Here is a 20,474-nt window from a genome sequence, read left to right on the forward strand (position 1 = left end):
ATGACAACTCGTTTTCTAGTAATAAAACCATGCTTAGAGTGGGGGGGAAATATTCAATAAATAAAGACTCCCTTCAGTCTTTTTTTTTTCTCTGACTTGCCGGCAAGAGGAAGTAAAAGGAGCAACCCTGCAATGTTCAGTTGAATACTGTATTTGAAAAGCCATTATTAAAACTGTAAAAAAGTTCTGCAACATCCCACTAATGAAAAATAAAATTATCTTTATCAAGAAAAATTAAAGTATTAGTTTTGCTTTTCCCATTTCAGTTCTTGACAAATGCAATCGGATGCTCCCTTGCAACGATCATCATAATCAGAGATATCGCCTTCAGTACTGCAGCTCATATTTCCAGGCCCTATTTAAGGAGAAATATATGTTATTATACGAAGTAAGTTTTTGTAGTTAATCCACATTTTAATTTATCCTGTGTTTCAAGAGAATGCTGCTTCTGAAGCTCCATGTTCCATGGGACAGGAAAGGGGGAAGGTGAGCTCGCCATGGCTGCATTTGGACTGAGAGAACTCTGCCACTCCACCACACATCATGAGAGGACCATATGCCAACTGATCTAAACATTTGTCAAAAAACAACACTTAACACAGGAACTTGTTTTAACAGAGTCAGACCACTGGTCCATCTCAGTACTGTCTAAACTGGCTGGCAGCTGCTCTCCAGGGTTTCAGGCAGGCAACATTACCAGTCTATACTTGGAAACTGAACTTGGGACCTTCTGTATGTAAGCCAGATGCTTTAGCATCAAGCTATGGCCCTTGATGCAATCTCTCTGTGTTAAAAGGCTCTGGTTCCCCCCCTTCCCCCCCCCAGTAAAGAGAACTCATACTCAATTGATGTTCTTTCTCTTTTGCTCCTTGCAAGGGTGGGAGAAAATGGCTACGCAAGCTGCTTCAAGAAAGCAGCTCTGCTCTGGAGCATGCAATACAAACTGCTTTCTACTTCCGGGAACGAAAAGGAGGTGGGGATGGAAACAGGGAAACAGCCTCATTCATCTGGAATTGAGTTCTGTTCCATGAGGAAAGGTGTGCTCTGGTTAAGTGGACATACATTATCTCTGTCTCTCTAAGCATAGCTAAGAGACAAATAGAAATCAGACCATTTTCTGGCTAGGAAGCTATCTGCCTCATTGAGGAGAGAGAATACAAGTCACCCTAGTTGCACTGTGTTTATGCACATGGGCAAATGAAGAGCTGAATGCAGATTTGTTGTCCCCTTCCCCCCCCCCTCGGTTTCTTTCTGCATCTCACCCTGCTGTTAAACAGGGGAGGAAACAGAAAAAGGATGTGTCCCTCTGAATTCACCAGTTGGGTAGTGCGGGCTGCCTATTTTGCTTCCTTTTTCAGGGACAGATTCCCAGAGGATAGACGCCTGCACTGTTCTCATTAGTTAAAGCATGTAGCTTCAAACCTGCCAAAGAGGAAATGATAGATACCTTTCGTTGTTGTGCTGTGCAACTGTGTTAATGGTAGCTGACCCCCCTGACCCTATTGGAGAAAGTAATGTGGCAGGGAGTGCATTAGAAGCTGACTTCCTCTGCTCCTGGAGTGAAGAGGAGACCCTTAACATTATATCCAGTGGCAGATTGGGCATGGGATACTCAGGTTTAAATACTCACTCTGCAACAAAAATATAATTGCCTTCCTGGGTCAGGACAAGGTCTTTCTATTCCTGCATACTACTATAAGCAGTGAGCAGCTAGCTGCCATGAAGCAAACTGGGGAGCCTGGGATCGTCATCTTTCAGGTTAACTTGCCTCATAGTGCAGTGAAACTAAAATGCCACTCTGACCATCTTAGAGAAAGGACAGACTACAACTGTCACAAAATGAATGCATTCAGTAATCAGAAGGAGGTACAGTGTGAACACTTGCATACAAAATATTTAAAGATAAAAGCAGCATATTCTGGGATCGAAGTAAAAATCCACTCACCTTATCTTTCCTCAAAAATCCTCCTCTAAATTTGTTAGTGGTAAATCCCCTTGTTCCAGCATAACGTAATCGTTGGTATTTGGCCTGTATGTATAAACCCTTCTGTACTAAGTTTGATTTAAAGTGGGGACGGCCATCACTAAAGTGGGGCTGTTAGAGAAGAAAAGGAATGGCCATATTAAAAATTTTCAGAATTCTGACCCTTTAATCTGATAGTCAATAATTTTAAAGTGTACACATTACTGTATAATGAATTTTTTTAAAGATACAGTGGTACCTTGGTTTACAAACTTAATCCATTTCAGAAGTCTGTTCTTAAATCAAAGCGTTATTAAACCAAGGCGTGCTTTCCCATAGCAGCGGGGGACTCAATTTACAAATGGAACACACTCGACAGGAAAAGGAACATGTTCTGCTTCCGAGGCAAAGTTCACAAACCAAAACACCTACTTCTGGGTTTGCAGCATTCTTAATCCAAGTTGTTCATAAACTAAGCAGTTCTTAAACCAAGGTACCACTGTAATGATCTTTTCCCCCTCAAGACTTAACACAGCACCACAAACCATCTTCACATGTTACAGTGGAAACAACTTTCAAAACATGCCATGTTTAGGAATTTTAAATGCGATTAATTCTCTATAAAATGCATCTCTTAAGTCTCTTATAATTCAACACAATACAAAAGTAGAACAGATGCCCGGTGATACATCCATATACTGGATATGCCCATTTAACAAATGTCAATAAATCTGTATATTTTCTTTCGGATCCAGGCAAAAAACTGAGAATACACTGCTCCTTTACCAAAGCTGCTTCTGATGATTAAATGAAGCAAAAGGGGATTGATTGTGCTGATTTCTTCTATAATTTATCTCATACTTTCAAATCCATATTTTTCTTTGTAGCCAAGAGATAGTGTGCAGCACAACACCTTCTCAGAACTAATCAACAATTTTGTGCATCTTGTATAACAAATGAAGAGGATGCCAAATGGTGTAAAAGCAACATTTTGCAAATGAAACAATAACTCTATCTTAATTAACAGTGCCCAAATGCAATAAAAGAGAAACAAGTTGTTCTAGATTAAATTAATTACTTTCTTTCCTACTATTAGTAGAAACAAATTCATCCATGTATAGCTTGACGCCTTCAACAGGTAGGAAGAGATACACGGCATCTTTGTTTATAATGCAATTGTTTCTGCAACTGGCATAAACAATGGCTTTTCATAAGACAATGATGCTCTTTCTAAAGCAGGGCAATTTTTCATATGTGGTTGGTTTTTTAACTCATTATCAGAGATGCTATGCCTTCCTACTTTTTTTACTTCATTTTTTTACCTCAATACTCAAATACTGTATAAAGTTCAAAAACAGATATTGCAACCTGGAAAAGGGGTGTGGAAGAGAGACAAATGAATTATTCTACTCCATTAGAATTCAACAAAATTAGAATTCATACCTTGAAGGGTCTTCGAAATGTTTCATGATGTTCAGTATTGTCTTCAAACCGATCATGTGCAATATCACCATGTGATTTTGAAGTATAATAATGATTCTGCATTAAAAGAAAATTACACTAAACACCTGCACACTTAAACTCTTACAAAAAAAATATGAATTATACTGTAATTTGTCAATTATAATTGAAACAGTTGTAAAACACACACACTCTCTGTGGATTTAATGGTTTACGTTAAGTGACAATAATACCATTTGTTTCTGAAGCAGCATAAATGACTTACTGATACTCTTTAAAGGGGTTTCCTTTGGAGGGGTTTGTCCCTGCAGTTTTTGTTCTATGTGTCTTAGATGACACATAATCCTTGCAGCATTTGTAAAAGAGGACCAAGTGAGCGGCCAGTGTTTATTAAATAGTGCTATGAATGCATCTTTGAGCAGATATTCTGAACAGATAATCTCCAAGGTGAATGTAGCATCTAGAATTATCCTTATTTTCCCTGTTAACTTTTGAAAGGTCTTCTTCAGGCCCATCTTACCCCCGCACTCCTAGCTGCAAATAACTTTCCTTTTTTGATACTCAAGCTCCAGCTACATTATCTTCTCCATGACTCTACCAAAATGTGAAATAACTATGAAGAATAATTATTCCTAACAGTTTAACCTTCTATCAACAGCTGGGGTCAAATGCATGCCCCAAAAGATTCATAAAACATTTGTATCAGTCTTCCATAACTCTCGATGTTCCTGGTATACCTAAACAATGATGTGTGAACTGCCACGTGGTGTTTTAATGAGCGTTTTAAGTGAGCGTTTGCTCTTACAGCTTTTTCAGGGGGGGGGTCAGTTCTACAGTGGTACCTCAGGTTACAAATGCTTCAGGTTACAAACTCCACTAATCCAGAAATAGTACCTTGGGTTAAGAATTTTGCTTCAGGATGAGAACAGAAATTGTGCTGCGGCGGCATCGGGAGGCCCCTTTAGCTAAAGTGGTGCTTCAGGTTAAGAACAGTTTCAGGTTAAGAACGGACCTTCGGAACGAATTAAGTTCTTAACCAGAGCTACCACTGTACCTCTTTAAGGATGAATGAGAAAACCAAAGAAACCAGTCAAATAAAGGTCCTAGGATTAAAAGTTACAAACATTTTTTGCCTACCTAGATAATCAATTAGTGAACGAACAGCATTCGGGCATTTACAGTATAACCCTGAACCTGATCCAAAGGTAATAATTCATCTGCAATGAATGTGGGGGTTATTGGGTTGCTTTTGTTTTTTATTTAGATTGTGTACTTCATGTTTTCATGTTATGATTTTATCCTGTGACCTGCCCTGAGACCTCCGGATATAGGGTGGCATACATACATAGAAAGAAAGAAAGAAAGAAAGAAAGAAAGAAAGAAAGAAAGAAAGAAAGAAAGAAAGAAAGAAAGAAAGAAGGGCTAGAAGAGTCCTGTTGCAGTAGAGAAGGGCAATAATATTTGCTGCTCTACAAAGCAGGAAAATTAGTACTTAAATACTAGAAAGGGGGTGTCTCAGTCATCACTGAATATTGTTGCCACTGTCCCCATACCAATCATGATTTAAATCTGATGACCAACCTCCAGCAAAAAGCAGTTGTGGTATTTTGCTCTTTTAAAACATCTGCTGGCATTTCCTCAACTAAGTCAGCAAACTGAATTGCCAGACCAACTGCTGCTTCTGAGTCACTATTTCTGCCAGTCTCCTAACTGGCTAACTAAAAGGGAGTCAGCTAGACCATTTCTTAAATTCCTTTTCTGTACAAGCTTTTCTGCTGCTCCTCGTAGCCTCAGCAGGTTCCATCTCCTTTCCCCATGCTGGCTCTCTACAAATCCCTCAGCTAGAGTAAGAGCTGCCTCCATTTTTGGCTTCTTCTCTTCCACACCCTCTCATGATTATCATGGAGGGAAAAGCAGCTGTGGCTCATCCCTAGCTCAACCCAGCCACTCTGACAAACTTAGTTGGTCTCTAAGGTGCTACTGAAGAAGAAGAAAATTATTTTGTTTTGACTACGCCAGACCAACACGGCTACCTACCTGTAACTCAGCCATCCTATACAGTGGTACCTCACTAGACGAATGCCCTGCTAGACGAATTTTTCGCTAGACAAATGGGTTTTGCGATCAGAGGTTGCCTCGCAAGACGACGAGGTTTTCTATGGCTGCGAAGCGTGGCCATAAAAACCTCTGATCACAAAACCTACAGGGTATTCCTCTAGCGAAAGGGGAACCAGCTACTGTGTGGGAAGAAGGCAAAGGAAGATGAGCTGTCAGCACCTAGCAGCTCATTTTCCTTTGCCTTCTTCCCGCGCTGCAGCTTGTTCCCCTTTGTGTTCAGCTGGTCTCTGTCGGTTGCCGCGAGCAGTGAGGGGCAACTGGAAGAGGCCAGCGGAACACAAAGGGGAACTAGCGCATGGGGGGGGAGGAACGATGCGTTTCTCCGCTTCCCCCCCCCCCGCCGCCGCCTAGCCCGACAGAGCGGCATTTGACGGGGCTTCCGAACCCCCGTCAGATGCCAGCTCTGTCGGGGGGGGGGGAGGAACGAAGGAAGAGAAAGCTGCCCTTTCTCTTCCTTCGTTCCTCTCCCCCTGCCGCCGACAGCAAGGACAGATTCCAGGGTTCAGCGCTTCTCCAAACCCCGGGATCTGTCCTTGCTGTCAGCGGTGGGGGGAGAGGAACGAATGGAGAGAAAGCTGCCCTTTCTCTCCGTTCGTTCCTCTCCCCCCACCGCCAACAGCAAGGACAGGCAGGCAGGCGGCAACAGCCCGGGGAAGCTCCGGGGTTGTTGCCACCTGCCTGCCTTCCCCAAGCAAGCGCCCTTCCCCAAGCCAAAGCACAGCGGCCGCTTGCTCAGGGAAGGCAGGCAGACAGGCGGCAACAGCCCCGTGTTTAATTTCGAAGAAAAATCATGCAGAAAATGAGGCATGGGGAGATAAAATCTTGCCACTCTGCCTTATATGTTTTTCCATTTCAAGCTGGGTTTATATATTAATGTGAAAGTGAGGTTAGGGCTGTGCTGGCTCTGTGGAAAGAGAAAAGTTCTTAGCCCATTTTCAGAGGAACTTTTAGTATATTTTTGCTGGAGAGTAGAAACTTCTGTTGGTTATCAAGCCGCAGTTTGTTTACTATTGAAGTGTACAACCTGAAAACAACAAAGTTGTAAAAGGTTTCCCAATACAGATAAAAAGTACCAGTTTGTAGTGACTCAGTCATTCATTATAGGTTTTTTTATATTGTACAGCCTGAAAATAACTTAAACTGGGGGTTTCCTAAAAAAACACCCACTTATATACAGGGGACAACTTAAGCCTTGTTAGTGTTTGCAGCTTTTAATGGGCTACAAAAATGCATCCCTGACTACCTGATAAAGAACCAATTTAATAGTCAAACAATGTGTTCAATTAATAATAATTTCAACTTACCATGTGAGGTTTCCTAATAAACTTCCTGAAAGGCGGTCTTAGAAATCTTGCAGGTTTTTGGAATCCATACATTTGACTGTTTCGTAATTTTGGAAAGCTACAACTCTGTTCATCCCTAAATAGACGCAATATTAAAAGCTGTGAAAACTAAAATGAAACCATGTCAAACAGTATAGCATTTTAAAATTAGCATTTTAAAATATATATTTTTTAATCTATGAAAATAAGCTCACCAGCCAGCCAGGCTAATCCTCCCTACCCATTGATATCAAGCAGGCACCTTCAGTATAATGTTTTCAATACCTGCTAAAGTTTTTTCTTTAAGCAAGCCTACCCAGACATGCAAATTTGGAATGTATTTTAATATGTAATTTTTAAATGTGTGTTTTTAAAAAGGCTGGCTGGTTTTGAAGAAAATGAAGCTAGCTTGTTTTAAATATCTGATTTTATCAGTAATATTAATGTATAAACCACTTAGGTTTTTATGACTAAGCAGGATAAAATAAAATGAAATAAAACATCCATGCAAAGAATAATGCAGAGTACTGAATGTAAAGGTCACTAAAATAAACCCAAGGTAACGCTGAGTATGTTGCTATGAAGCCTTCATAACCTGACTGGGAAGAAATACAAAAACAATGCATGCTCTCTGTTGGATGAATCATTAACAGCCAGTACCCATTAAAAAAATTAATGTGTATTCCTGTAACTATGGGTAGCTTACATTTTTGAGAGCTGAAGACATTTCTCATAAACAGACACTTTTTCAGACACAAACCAGCAATCAAGAGGGAAGAGTCTCACGGAAAGCCATATGTTTCTACAACAAATATCATATACACAAAGCATCCTTGCCTGTGCCACACTCTTTATGCATGATTAAAAGATTAAAAGTTTATGCATGATTGCAAACTGCGAGTTGTCAAAAATCACAACAGTATTTATGCAAATACCTAGTATGAAATCCTTTTTTCTCTGCATTATTTCCATTAAGTTTGGATGCATCAGTTTTACAGAGTTCTATATGAAGTCCCAAAACTGTCAAGAATGAGAAGCTGTATTTTGCTTCAAATGCATAAAATGGGAGAATTACCAAATATTTACGTGATATTTACGTGATATCTGTAAACACAATTGGCCAGATACTGAACAAACAAAAATATATTCCTAGAAAATATCAAATGTAAACCGTAGTACCCACCAAAATAATTCTGGCAACTGAAAGCCAGTTTCTGTAAGGTTTTAAAGCACTTACTGATGTTCCTCCTATTTGGGAATGTTGTGAGGAAGGACACTTAAATAGTGAGGTAGCCACTGAGAATCCTTTCATAGAGTGGATGTACCACATGGATAGCAATTTCCATAGGGCATTCTCAGTAGATCGAAAGAGACCACAATGGAAAACAGGTAGAAGGAACTGGGTTCTTGGCAATTCATCTGGTCAGAAAATGGGCCACTACTTTTATGCTTGCTGAAGCATCCCAGCCGTCTCTGTGGGCAGCCACTTACATTACAGTAATCTTCTCTAGAGGTTTTTAAGGAATGAAAGATGCAAGAGGGTCAACAGGATACAATTATTCAAATTATGCTAGGCAGAGATTATAAAATAGGAGTTATTAGATTCTCAGTACCATATGCAAGCTGAAAGCCAGAAAAACTAGTGGTTTAGAGCATCCAAGTGCAGAGAAGTATTGCAGACAAAGTGGCAAATGATAAAAGAATTCAGCTTCTTCCAAATGGCCTTTGCGAGCCAGAACTATTCTGAGTCAGTCATGTACGCCTGAGCACTATATGCTCACTGGATGTAACAATGACTTAAAATTATCTCAACGAATAAAGCCAGGCTAAATTCCTGACACTGTGAATTCACACTCTGTATTCAATTAGAAGATCTAACTTTATTTAAATATTGAGTAATCTGGTCTACAAAATAGGTGACAAATTCAGTATAGAGAGCCAAGAATGACTCATCTTCCAGCAGAGACATCCAGAGTTCACCAGGCCATTCATCACCCAGAACAGCTTTGCCAGACAGCACTTTGCAAACACTATGACTGAAGACACGATATATTGCTTTGCGCTGCTGTTCCAGTTGGTCAAGGCTATGTGGACTGTGAAATTTTAAAATCCTATGCCATCTAAACCTAATTTCACTGTTTAGATTTTTCATTAAACAGCTTAATTAAATAAGACTTCCAAAATCCAGGGTTTTAATCATTTGAAAATTTATAGGGACTAGGAAAAGGCGAAGAGCACAGACAGAACATTTGCAGAGAAAGAAACCAAGAAATAATAGCAACAGGATAGGGCCAAGAGCTGTACAGGTAATCTGAAGACAGAAAAGTTGGATACATGCATACCAGGTCCACTTGCCCATTTGACCTCAAGCATCACAAACTCTCAAAAAAACAGCCATACATTTTGAAAAAAAAAACCTAAAGCATCCCAGAATATTGAATTATTCGTCATAGAAGGGACTGCACATTTGCAATTACCATATTCAATACCAGCATCCCTATATATACACAGTTAACAATGTAATTAGGACTTCACTCCAGAAAGCCAATTAGCTACATTATCTTTTAGGTACTGCAAAATAGCATGACTCATTTTTGGGGGGTAAACTGATGAAAAGGGTGTTGAAGACAGACAATAAGAGTCAGTGTCTCACTCCTGTCTCTATGCATCATGCACACCATCATTCTTCTTCTCGTAATTCCCATGTGGTAGAGATGACCAAAGAATAACAGCTGTCCTCCGGAATACATGAGTGGGGAGAGAAAATGCTCATGGAAAACAGTGACTAGTTCGGAGGGAGATGGGATCCAGAAGATGGGATTACAGGCAGAGTGGACATCATCGGGCTTTGACAACCAGACAAATCGAAGCAAGCATAATGAGAGCTCCACCCTCGGACTTCTGACTCAAAGTTTAACTATACCACCAAAGGCAAGAGACATCTCTAATGGGCTGTGCGGCTAGAAAGCAAAAAACCTTCTGTATAGTCCTACTTGAGCTCAAGCTAGAGATGAAATGAAGGAATAAATGAGTAGACTTTTCTACACCCTAAGTCTATGTCCATCATTACCTAAGTCTATGTCCATCAGAGCCTAACATAGCATGGTGACAGTTTAGTATCTAAACTAGTTTGACTTCTCATCCCCGTCTCTATTATTATTATTGGGACTAACGTACAATATACTGCATCAGAGAAAGGAGGACCTAAAGATTATTGCCGAAAGCAAAACTAACTTTAATTTATCCTTTAAATACATTATAGAAAATTAAAAACTTAGGATTTCTGAAGTGTCTTTGAGTGCTACATTGAAAATGATGAGGGGAAAGAAAAAAATACACTAAAATGAAATATGTTTTAAAGTTCATATAATGCAACAGAACTTAAAAGTGCAACCTGTTATTTGAACACAATTACCTATGTGATGCACCATCGATATAAAAGTTGTTCTCATCTTCATTCCGCAATCTTTCTTTTCTTCTTCTCTCAATGTCATATCTTAGATCATTTGGATCTTCTAGAACTCTCATCACGCTCTAAAGAAACAACAAATGGCTTGTAGAATGATACAGTTCACTTGTTCTTATGAATCTTATAGAATGATACAGTTCTTATGAACAAGATTAGTATTAGAAGAAATAAACCAACAAAACAAAGAACTTCAAATTTTAGAGGTCAGTGTCACAGATTATGTTGACATAGGATTCTAATGTGGTATAGTGGTTTAAAGCAGAGTGCCCTGCAGATAGTGCTGGAACTCAATACGCATCAGTCCCAGGCAGCAATGATGTGAGTTGTTTCAATTAACATCTGGAGGGCATCACACTGGCCCCCACTGATTTAAGTGTTGGGGTAGGGCTTTGAAGACCCAGGTCCAAATCCTCATTCAGCCATTAAGCTCACTTGACGTTGAGCCAGGCACTCTCTCTCAACAAAACATACTTCACAGGGTTGTTTGGGTGGGTGGGGGAGCACCTGTGTGTGTGTGGAGAATCACAAATGCTTCCTTGGTATCTTTGAAGAAAGGATGGGATATAAAATGTAAGTAAATTATATATATATATATATATATATATATATATATATATATATATATCCGTTCAGTACAAATGATTTAAGTTAGCATATAGCACTTTAAAATATGAAGGCATAGAATTACAATATTGTCACTGAAAATACACTTTCCTTACATTCAAAAATGAAATACACATACCTGCTCAGACTTGCATGGAACAGCTCTTTTTTTCTGAAGTTCTGCCAAAGACATATCGATTCTCCTGATGTAATGAGCATATCATTCAGCAACAGTAAGAGGGTCAAATGGAAGCAAGAAAGTTAACTTCAATAGGAACTGAATTATCTTACTATATAATATTGTGTAAGAAAAAAGTCATGCTGCAGTTTATATGGCATGTAAACTGTAGGATGATAACAGCAGGCAGAGCAAGCGAGCTAAGCCAGTCGACCAAACAAATAAGGAGGGTGGCACCACAGTGGGCAAGTGAGTGGGCAGGTGGGTGGCCCAGGAGGGTGGCAGTCCCTAGTACAAAAATACTTGCATAATGCATCTTTACAACCACTAAGCTACTAGGAGTTTTACTGGTGCTGGTGGAGCTGGTGGTAAGACACCAAATTGGGAAATATTGACATGGACTATGGGAGTAATGGGAGAGGGTCCAAAAATCAGAGGCAAGGAATTGATGCACATGGGAAAGACATGTCTTCTTGGTCACATTCATATTCAAGATAATGCTGTGTTTTAACACCATGTTCAGTATACATTCCTAGTCATGCAATTTATGTCTATTAGGATTGAAATCCCGGAGGCATAAACGGAAGTCATTAACCGACAAAAAGTCAAGATAGGTCAGGCCTATGTGTGCTGCACTCTGTGTGCTAAGTTTCTACAACTGCACTCTGATGATCAAGTCTTAGTATAGAAAGTCAAGATATGAATGAACTTCATGCATGCACATGCAGTCCCTTTGCTCCCACTTCTTTGCTCCCTCTGTGCAAGCAAGCTGTGGCTAAGCACAGTTCTCATTACATCTGAACATGGAGCTGTGGTTAATAGCTTCCAAACAAGCCAAGATATGGAAACGAACTTTGAACCATGGCGAGAGGCATTCCAGGTAGCAAAGAAATGTTCTGTCAACTACTGAGCAAGATTTTTACTGGACCAATGTACATTTATTTTACCTGTGAATTTCTGGATTTGAATGTCTTTTAACTTCATTTGCCAATGGCTTATCTTCTATTTTTGAGAAGCGCTCATGTAATGTTAGATCAGGAGATTTAAAGTAATTTGCTGTGAAGAGGATGAAAAGGGAAAAGAAAGTTAATCCTTTTCATTGCAATTTCAGCATTAAAAGTGGTGCTGAAACTAACACGCTGGTGACAATGAAGCTATGAAGTTATTTATGTCCTCATGGCTTTGTATCTCCAAAGCCATACCCCCCTCTCTCTCTACATTATCTCTAATGATAATGGGTGGAATTCCATGCCACTCTCTTCCAATGGCTCTATCTGTGCAAGAGAGGGGGAAGCCTAATTGCACAAACAAAAATCCTTGAGCAGGGCTTTCACTGATTAGCTCATTAGGTGAATCCCACCCACAAAATTGGGCTTCGGCAGCCCTTCAATAACTCCCTGAGGTCCTAAAGACATGCCCCTCTAAAGATGTGAACAACATTACTTACACCTCAAAATGCAAAAGATAAAAGCAATACTTACTTTTTATAAAAAGTTCAAAATGGGCAACAAGGCAAAAGATCTAGAATATGCATACATAATTTCATTTTCTCCTGAATTCAAGTGTACTTCTGTTTAGGTAACCTCATATGACTTGAAGAGACCATAACTTGTTAAATGCAACTATATTTTTGTTCAGTCTTTTTTATTTGAAACTGACCTTACACACGAGTTATGACATAGAAAGGGAGACTGTTTCTTCTTATTGCTCAATGCTTTCTAGGACTGTTTCACAGGCAAAAAAGCACTAATATGTCTCTCCTTTCTTCTTACAAAGATTGTGAGAGCTCAGAGAGCCAATCTTATGATAAATCTAATAATCATATATACTAATAATGATCGTGATTCTCCTAGTGTCAGCTCTTATGTAGCCAAAATCACACCATCCTTATATAGGAGCGAGGTGTTTGCAGGCTCAGGGAGAAAACCCTTGTGAGAAACTCCCTCCTCCCAAAAAACCCAATGAAAACTGAGCAGGCCACAGAATGCTGACTGTCTATTGGAGGGGAATGGAAAACTATGTACTGTAGCAGAATTCAACCAAGTATCCCGAATAGGAGCACTCCACACTGCACACAATTTGTTGCAGGTCCTACATGAAATCTCTAATTTAAGGAGTAGAAAGCAATATTTCCTGGATTTATGATGGTAAACTACTAATTTCTTGCTCTGAAATCTGCAAAATATTGCACTGCCTTTAAACAGGGATTATTCTTGCACAACTCCATGAAGTCTATATGATGTTTCACACATCCTGAGCTACTTGGATTAATGAAATTCATAGTAATTTGACAACACAAAGATGCAGACTACACCACATATAATGTGCATGTCTAACACTCTGTAACCACCTTTAACTTGATGGATAATTGTGATGATTTCCTGAGCAAATTCTTTTGATGGGTTTTGTTCTACCTTCTGCGTCACAGATTTTATATGCTCAAACACTGGATGGAAATTTTCAGTTTTTCTACCCACAGCTACTAGATCACATGATGTCTGCCTCTCCATGATATGACTAGACGCACTCCTGGAATAAATTTAGACATGTTTAGAAAATATTCCCTCAAATATTTAACATAATAGTAACAATACATTTAAAAAGGTTATTTCAAAGGAAAGTAAAACTAAGTATTCCACAAATGAAGGAAAGATTTGTGATTTTAACAATGCTAATACATATTACTTTTATATTAGGAACACTTCAAGTACTCACCCTTTTTCACAACCAACACACACACAAGTATTAAAGCAAACACAAAGAGTCAGTTCAACCTATAACGTCCTGAAGACAACTCAAAAATTAAAGCTGGACAGAAATGCTGGAGACAGCTTTTGCTTAAATGCCATTTTTGTTTGCTTTCTTATTCTAATGTTAATAGTGACATCACTGGGCTAAATTTTAAATAATCATTCTGGATTTTCTGAAAACCGTTTTGTGCTAAAAATGGTGACCCCGAACATTTGGCTCAGCCCTATCAGAAATCAGTATCTTAGGAAGAAGCCTTATCTCCTCTTTTGAACATGGTACATACAAGATTCTCTCCCATCTTCAGTATGTAATCCTCTACTCTTCCTGCTCTGGTATCCAAGGAAGAAGGCGCTTCCCTTATATCCTTGCCTTGGATTCATGGAATTCCATGGTATTTCAAATGGCTACACTGCATTCTCATTCTCTGATGTTCTGGTGTCCCTGCGTGGAGCTTTTAGGTTCCTCCCGCAGAAAAGCCCTTCTCTCTCCCAAATTTGACAAATCTACAGTATAATGCACCACAAGAAGTTACAACACAGATTCTCACACTAGAGAAGATGTTGGAACATTTTGCCCTAGATTTTGCTTTTGACTACTGCTGATTTAAGAATCAGAGACCCAAGGTGTATATTTTGATTTAATGATGTTTCAAATATTAATGGCATTTAGATAGAACACAGCAATGAAAAGTTTTTATGCAAGGCTCCTGTGTGCCTATATTTTATAACCCCTGTGCTCTCCAGGCCAAAAGCAATAAACCCTATCTAACCCTGAAGGTGGCACAAATGATCATTAAGGATGTTGTTCTAGTTAGGACTGGGGAGTGAATCCAAACATCTCTTTGAAGCTTCCTGAGATGGCTCAGGGATGAAGGGAAGCAAGATAGGGACAGGAATGTCAACAGCCCTGTCCAAGGCCTGGTTGCTAAGGAAACAGTGATCAAGTAGGACATTTGAGACCCAAATGGCCTGGGCACTTAGGGGCACCCCAAGGTAATTGTGGGCATGAAGTTACTAGAATGGAGCCATGCGTGTTTTACTTGTAACCTTCTTTGATGTATGCAGAAGTATGTTTAGGAATGTTTTGATGTTTGCTGACTCTTTGTATGCTGTGTTTTTTGAGTTACTATATAAGCTATGTTCTGATTTCCCTCTGGGCAGACCTTCTTAAGTGGTGGTTCGGCTAGAACAACCACATTAAGTTGGGCTCTGTCCTACTGCAATAGTATCTAATAAACTCTGGGTCCCTAACTGGGTGCTGGACTTGATTTTCTTCCTTGGTTCCATGTTTTATTTAAAGGTAGTCCCTTGCCTGGGTGAGAACAAGGTGGCGTAGAAGAAAATTCTTACCACACTGCTTATAGGTAAGGATCCAAAAAATGCCTATGCAGATACCTAGAGCAATTGGGTGCACAAGAACTGTGTCAATTTCCTCATCCCATCCTGCTACCTACTTGAGACGCACCATGCAAGAAAGGGATGAATGAAGGCAGAAATTGTGGGAGAAGCTGCCCTTTATCTTAGCCTCAGACAGAGTGAACCCAGTTTTGCTAATCTTCTGGAGCAGTTTCTTGGGGGGTGGGGGTGTCCACTAACAATGTCCTGGAGGGCTTGCAGAAACCCACATTAAATTCTTTGAATTCCAACTTACTACATACGTTTTAAAAGGAACAACAAGTGCATGCTTATTAGCAAAATGCACCATGAGATAAATAATTAGGTATCTAAAACTTTCCAAATAAAGAGCTTAGGGACTTGAAATGAAAAACATTTGTAAAGAAGTAAGAAAAATTTACAAAAATAGATACCGGTAACATATCCTTTTTGTTTTCGCTGCTACTGGCTTTCTCAAGGCCAACTTAAACAGAATTTGAACACTGCCCTTATCTAAATCTCTATCCACTAACATGACTATCCCATGAGATGCTGCAATTTTTAAGCATATGCAGGGGACCTCAAACTTCACTTATCCATTGAGCTCAATACTACCATAGCATAATGATCAAGCGACTTGACATCTTTAATACATTCATAAACATGGATGTTGTTTTTAAAAATCCAAAAGACAATACCTGTATTTATTTATGGTTTTCTTCATATCCACTTTGACTGTGAGTTTTTCCTTTCTTGTGTGGTGGACATCAGACACTTTTACATCTGAAATTTTGTGATGAGTGTCATGCTGATCTCTCCTTCCCCTAAAATCCATTTCTTTCCTGAGTCTTTCCTTCTCTTTTTGATCAAAGGGTAAGAGATCAGCATCACTTTTGTGAGATTTAGCACATGAATTGTAGCCTTTTCCCGAAATATATTTAACTGGTGCTTCTATATGAGGGTCATCTGTATGCCTGACTCTTTCACTTTTATAGTAATTTGAATATTTGCTATTCCAAGCTTCTTTGGGAGAATTATATTTCTTCTCTTCCACCTTCATATATTTCTCTGCTCTTTCATCAGATATATATTTCCCTCCATCTGGATGTCTATGACGTTTCTGACTATAGTCATATGTAATCTTTGTTTGACAGCTATCACTGTACTCTTTTACAACAGGCCGATGGGTTTGAAGACCAGGGTTTCTTTGCTCTCCCTTTTCTTGGTTGAGTGAAGAATGATCTTGCTTCCACTTGGAATTACTTGCTACTTCTCTATCATCATACCTCTCCAATTCTTTAGCCCTTTTAGACGTGTGCCCATATTCTCTGTAATCACGATCTGCAGGATACCTGTGTTGACATAAAGTAGTTTATACTTGAAGTAAGGAAGAAAATGAGAACTTACGTATGCAGAATGCTGGAAAACACAGGCTTTATGTAGAATGTGTCACCCCATGATCCCTCAAGCCACTAAAGAGAGGGGAAATTATGATCCTTTTATATGCTAGCCACCAACAGGATTAATTTAAAAGATACAATACTGCTCTACCACCAGCAGCCCACAATTAAACCATGTTTTATTCTGTTAGCAAAAAAAAATGGTTTTCAGGGTAGAATCTTCAACTATAAGGACAATCGACTTTCACTTGAGGCTTTACACCATTTAAAAAACCATTAAAACTGGGCAATTTCTCTACCTCTTCTGCAAAGAGCTCCTTGGCATAAATTCATTAGAACATCTTCGAGGTGATTGAGTATACTTGTCTTCTTGTAACTGGTGGTGCCTCAATTCATTTCCATTCCACTTCCTTTCAAAGTTACATGAAGTCCCTAATGGCTCATGGAAAGTCTTCATCCCTTTTGTATTTCCAGCAGCAGCTCGGGGGTCTTCATGCATCTCTCTGTCATGTGTTTTGGACGGATAAAAAGAATGGTTGTGTTCTTTGCGAGACATTTCTGGATATCTGGTAGGAAAGTGGCATCTTCCAATATCAGCATTCCTTTCTGGTGAATGTGTCCTACAAGGTTTGTGACTATACGTATCTTCTGAAGGGATTCTTTTCAGAGTTGGTGAATATGACCTACATTCATAAAGTCGGTGGTGGTTAGTTTCATGTGCTGCATATCTAGTACTGGCTTGTCCATATTTCCCATCTTCCACTCGCCACGGCATAGGCTTCTTTGCATCTTTCCGGAAACCTTTGTATTCACAGTCATAGTTGCTATGATTGTGCCTTTGTCTGTTGTGTTCCTGACTCCTGAAGGCAGGCGATAAAGACCTACATATAAACACACAAAAACACAAATCCATGTTAACTACTATAATATAGCTTCTTTTTGTGAATCTTAGGCTCTATCACAAACCATGTCCAAAAGTCTCTGGCTGAAATTACCCTGAGTGGCACATTTTCACTAGCACATGGGGGCTTTGCAGTTGTGACTTGCAGTCTCTCCCTTTTTCAAGTCAATTAAAATGCATGTCATGATACTTAAAAGGACAATAAACACAAAGAACAGAACAGGTTCCTGTAAGCAGATCTTCTCCATTATACAAACAGGAATCTCTGGGAGTTGTGCACACAAAGCTTGCTCTGATCTAATGAATCACACTTAGTAAGCCTCTCCTTATATGCAGTCATTCCAACTCCATTCAAATGGGTATCAGAGCTATCAACACTATTTTGAAGAAAGGAGAAAACACTAAACTTTCATTTCTATTATCAGAATCTCTTTCACATGTGGAGTCCTGAACATATTTACTGTTATACATTATTAGGACTGCAGCCTCAATCAAACCCTGAAAAAGTCCCTTTTGACAACATCATTTAAGGCTCTTTTCTAGTAAGTTAAGTGAAACCTCTACGATCCATAGAAAAATATGGACATTTACCTTCGTTTCCATCTTGGTGATCTTGATCGTGATCTAACCATCTTTTCCTATCAATTAATTTATTGAATCTATAAAGAAAATATAAACAAATGACTACTTATTATTAATTAGGATCTGTTACAATAAAAATAGATAACAATTTTAAAATGTTTACACAATATCAGAGTATTTTAGTTTAGGCATTTTAATTTATGTTTAAATGAACAGCCACATTGTGGAAATGAAAAACGAAACAGAACACTTGTATAAGCTATTCCTTTACTTGAAAGCAAAGTACTGGTAGTAGCAATTGCTGACTTCATTTCTGCAAGTTAGTGCTGATAGATTGCATCCAACTGGTGCCTTCCTGCTGATGGAAGGCTCTTTGATCCAATAGAACCTTCTGTAAGCAGAACAGGAATCCCAGCCATCTCAGTTCTCCTTCACATCTACAATCCCCTTCTACACCACACAAATAAAATCTGTTTTGTAGGAGGATTTTTTGGAGGATGTTTTAGAATACCGGTAGCGTATGAGATGTAGGGGCTGTAGGGATCACCAAAGAACATCATATACAAAAACAATGGGAGATTAGCCTAATCCACTTCATCTTCAGGTATCTGAAGAAGTGTGCATGCAAACGAAAGCTCATACTTATGACAAACTTAGCTAAGGTGCTACTGGAAGGATTTTTTTATTTTGTTTTGACTGTGTCAGACCAACACAGCTACCTACCTGTAACCACTTCATCTATATCAGGGATGTACAACTCCCAAGAGACTGCGATCTATTCACAGAATATAAAAGTGGAAGTGATCCACCCATTTTTTGGGGGGAGGCCTGCAGGTCAAGGTTGTTGAGCTTTTTTTAGGGGGCCGCAGCAAATACTTCGGAAGCTGGGGGGGGCAGCTACAACATAAATCTATAAACAGAAAGTCATCCCGCCAGCAGAAACTCCATCTTCCAGTCTTGAAATCGTGCGCAGATAGAGGAAAGAGGGGTGGGGCCGAATGCTTCTTTTACCCCATGGACGAAAATGAGCCCGCGACTTAAATACTGCTCAGAAGCTTCAGCTATGAGTTGGATTGGTGGGAATTTAATTGGTATAAACTAGCTCTGTTAAGAAGCTAGTAAACCAATACGGGAATCCCAGGTTTTCAGAACACCTACTTTTAAAAAGTGGAGGCATTTGAGATAGAGAAGCTTTTAATGTTTAACAGACCATTGTATTTTAATATTTTGTTGGAAGCCGCCCAGAGTGGATGGGGAAACCCAGCCAGATGGGTGGGGTATAAATAAATTATTATTATTATTATTATTATTATTATTATTATTATTATTATTATTATCTTTACATTCATAAGCAGCTTGTATAAGGCATGGAGCTTGATTTTAAAAGCATAAGTTCAAAGGCTCCATGGACAAGAAAAAATTAGCTGCAGAGTATGTATTATATTGTATGTCAGGATTACTCATAGTTTGTTAAATTCTATTTCTGAATCCCAACTGAGACCTAGTCATTGTCTCTGTATACTGTATAGGGGTATGGTGTTTGCTTATTATGTCTGCTACCTGAACAACTACATTCAGGGAAGTGGTAGCAACCAACATAGAGGCATCTAAGTATACTGCAATCTGAGATTGCTACAGAAGACTGTCCACTTTTGTGGCCTGTTTCACAATACTCCATAGTACTATACTGCTATGGTCAGTCTGGTGGTGCCATCCATACGTGAAATCTGAACAGCAAAAACTGTTCAGCAAAAACCTGAGAGGCATGGCATCTTCAGTAGCTGCAGAGTCACTTTCTCCACATGTGAAAAAAAATGATGGAAGTAAAGTATATGCCATTTAAACTTTTTCAAATATGCAAGGATTTTTTTAGCCAGGCACTGTTTTAATGTTATTATCAAACTATATCACAATTCTCTGTCTATTCAACAAAAATATTTCAAATAATTTATTAAAGGCCAATGAATATAGTAACACAAGCCAGTCTACTTCATCAGATGCATTTCAATAAATCTGCTCCCATTAAGGAATCATAAGAGTCTTTGTTGTTGTTTTCTTCAACATACCAACCCTGCTACCGCTTAGAAGATAATATTCATACATTGTGGGGTGAACCAACCAAACAGGTCCTTTTTCCATGCACCATATTTGCAAACATAGCCCCTTTTTCCTTTGTTTTAACCGTGTCCTACCTTTTGCACAGAGTATTGACTTGTAAAATGAACGTCTTCTCTTGCCTACTGTCTTACACATTCAGTTTTTCACTCATTAATGGAACAGCAACATGAAGTATGTCCTAATATCACAGAACTGTTTCTACACAGTGCTCACTTACGAATAGAATAACAGTCCT

At 39.1% G+C, this 20,474-nt stretch overlaps 1 protein-coding gene across 4 annotated transcripts in view; it reads right to left on the reverse strand.

Annotated features, from left to right (window-relative positions):
- Window positions 1-20,474, reverse strand: part of BCLAF3 (BCLAF1 and THRAP3 family member 3) — a 29,233-nt gene continuing 8,759 nt past the window's right edge. For all 4 annotated transcript variants that reach the window (XM_035116802.2, XM_035116801.2, XM_035116803.2 and 1 more), the window contains exons 2-12: window positions 18,131-18,198; window positions 16,938-17,519; window positions 15,937-16,590; window positions 13,465-13,643; window positions 12,062-12,170; window positions 11,076-11,139; window positions 10,280-10,398; window positions 6,847-6,961; window positions 3,407-3,502; window positions 1,946-2,095; window positions 1-355 (exon numbers count right to left, since the gene is read on the reverse strand). In XM_035116802.2, the coding sequence (XP_034972693.1) occupies window positions 341-355; window positions 1,946-2,095; window positions 3,407-3,502; window positions 6,847-6,961; window positions 10,280-10,398; window positions 11,076-11,139; window positions 12,062-12,170; window positions 13,465-13,643; window positions 15,937-16,590; window positions 16,938-17,519; window positions 18,131-18,171 (2,124 nt within the window). In that variant the 5' untranslated portion in view covers window positions 18,172-18,198 and the 3' untranslated portion in view covers window positions 1-340. The remainder of the gene's footprint in view (window positions 356-1,945; window positions 2,096-3,406; window positions 3,503-6,846; window positions 6,962-10,279; window positions 10,399-11,075; window positions 11,140-12,061; window positions 12,171-13,464; window positions 13,644-15,936; window positions 16,591-16,937; window positions 17,520-18,130; window positions 18,199-20,474) is intronic.

This window comes from Zootoca vivipara, chromosome 4 (assembly GCF_963506605.1).
Source record: "Zootoca vivipara chromosome 4, rZooViv1.1, whole genome shotgun sequence".
NCBI classification, from domain to species: Eukaryota; Metazoa; Chordata; class Lepidosauria; order Squamata; family Lacertidae; genus Zootoca; species Zootoca vivipara.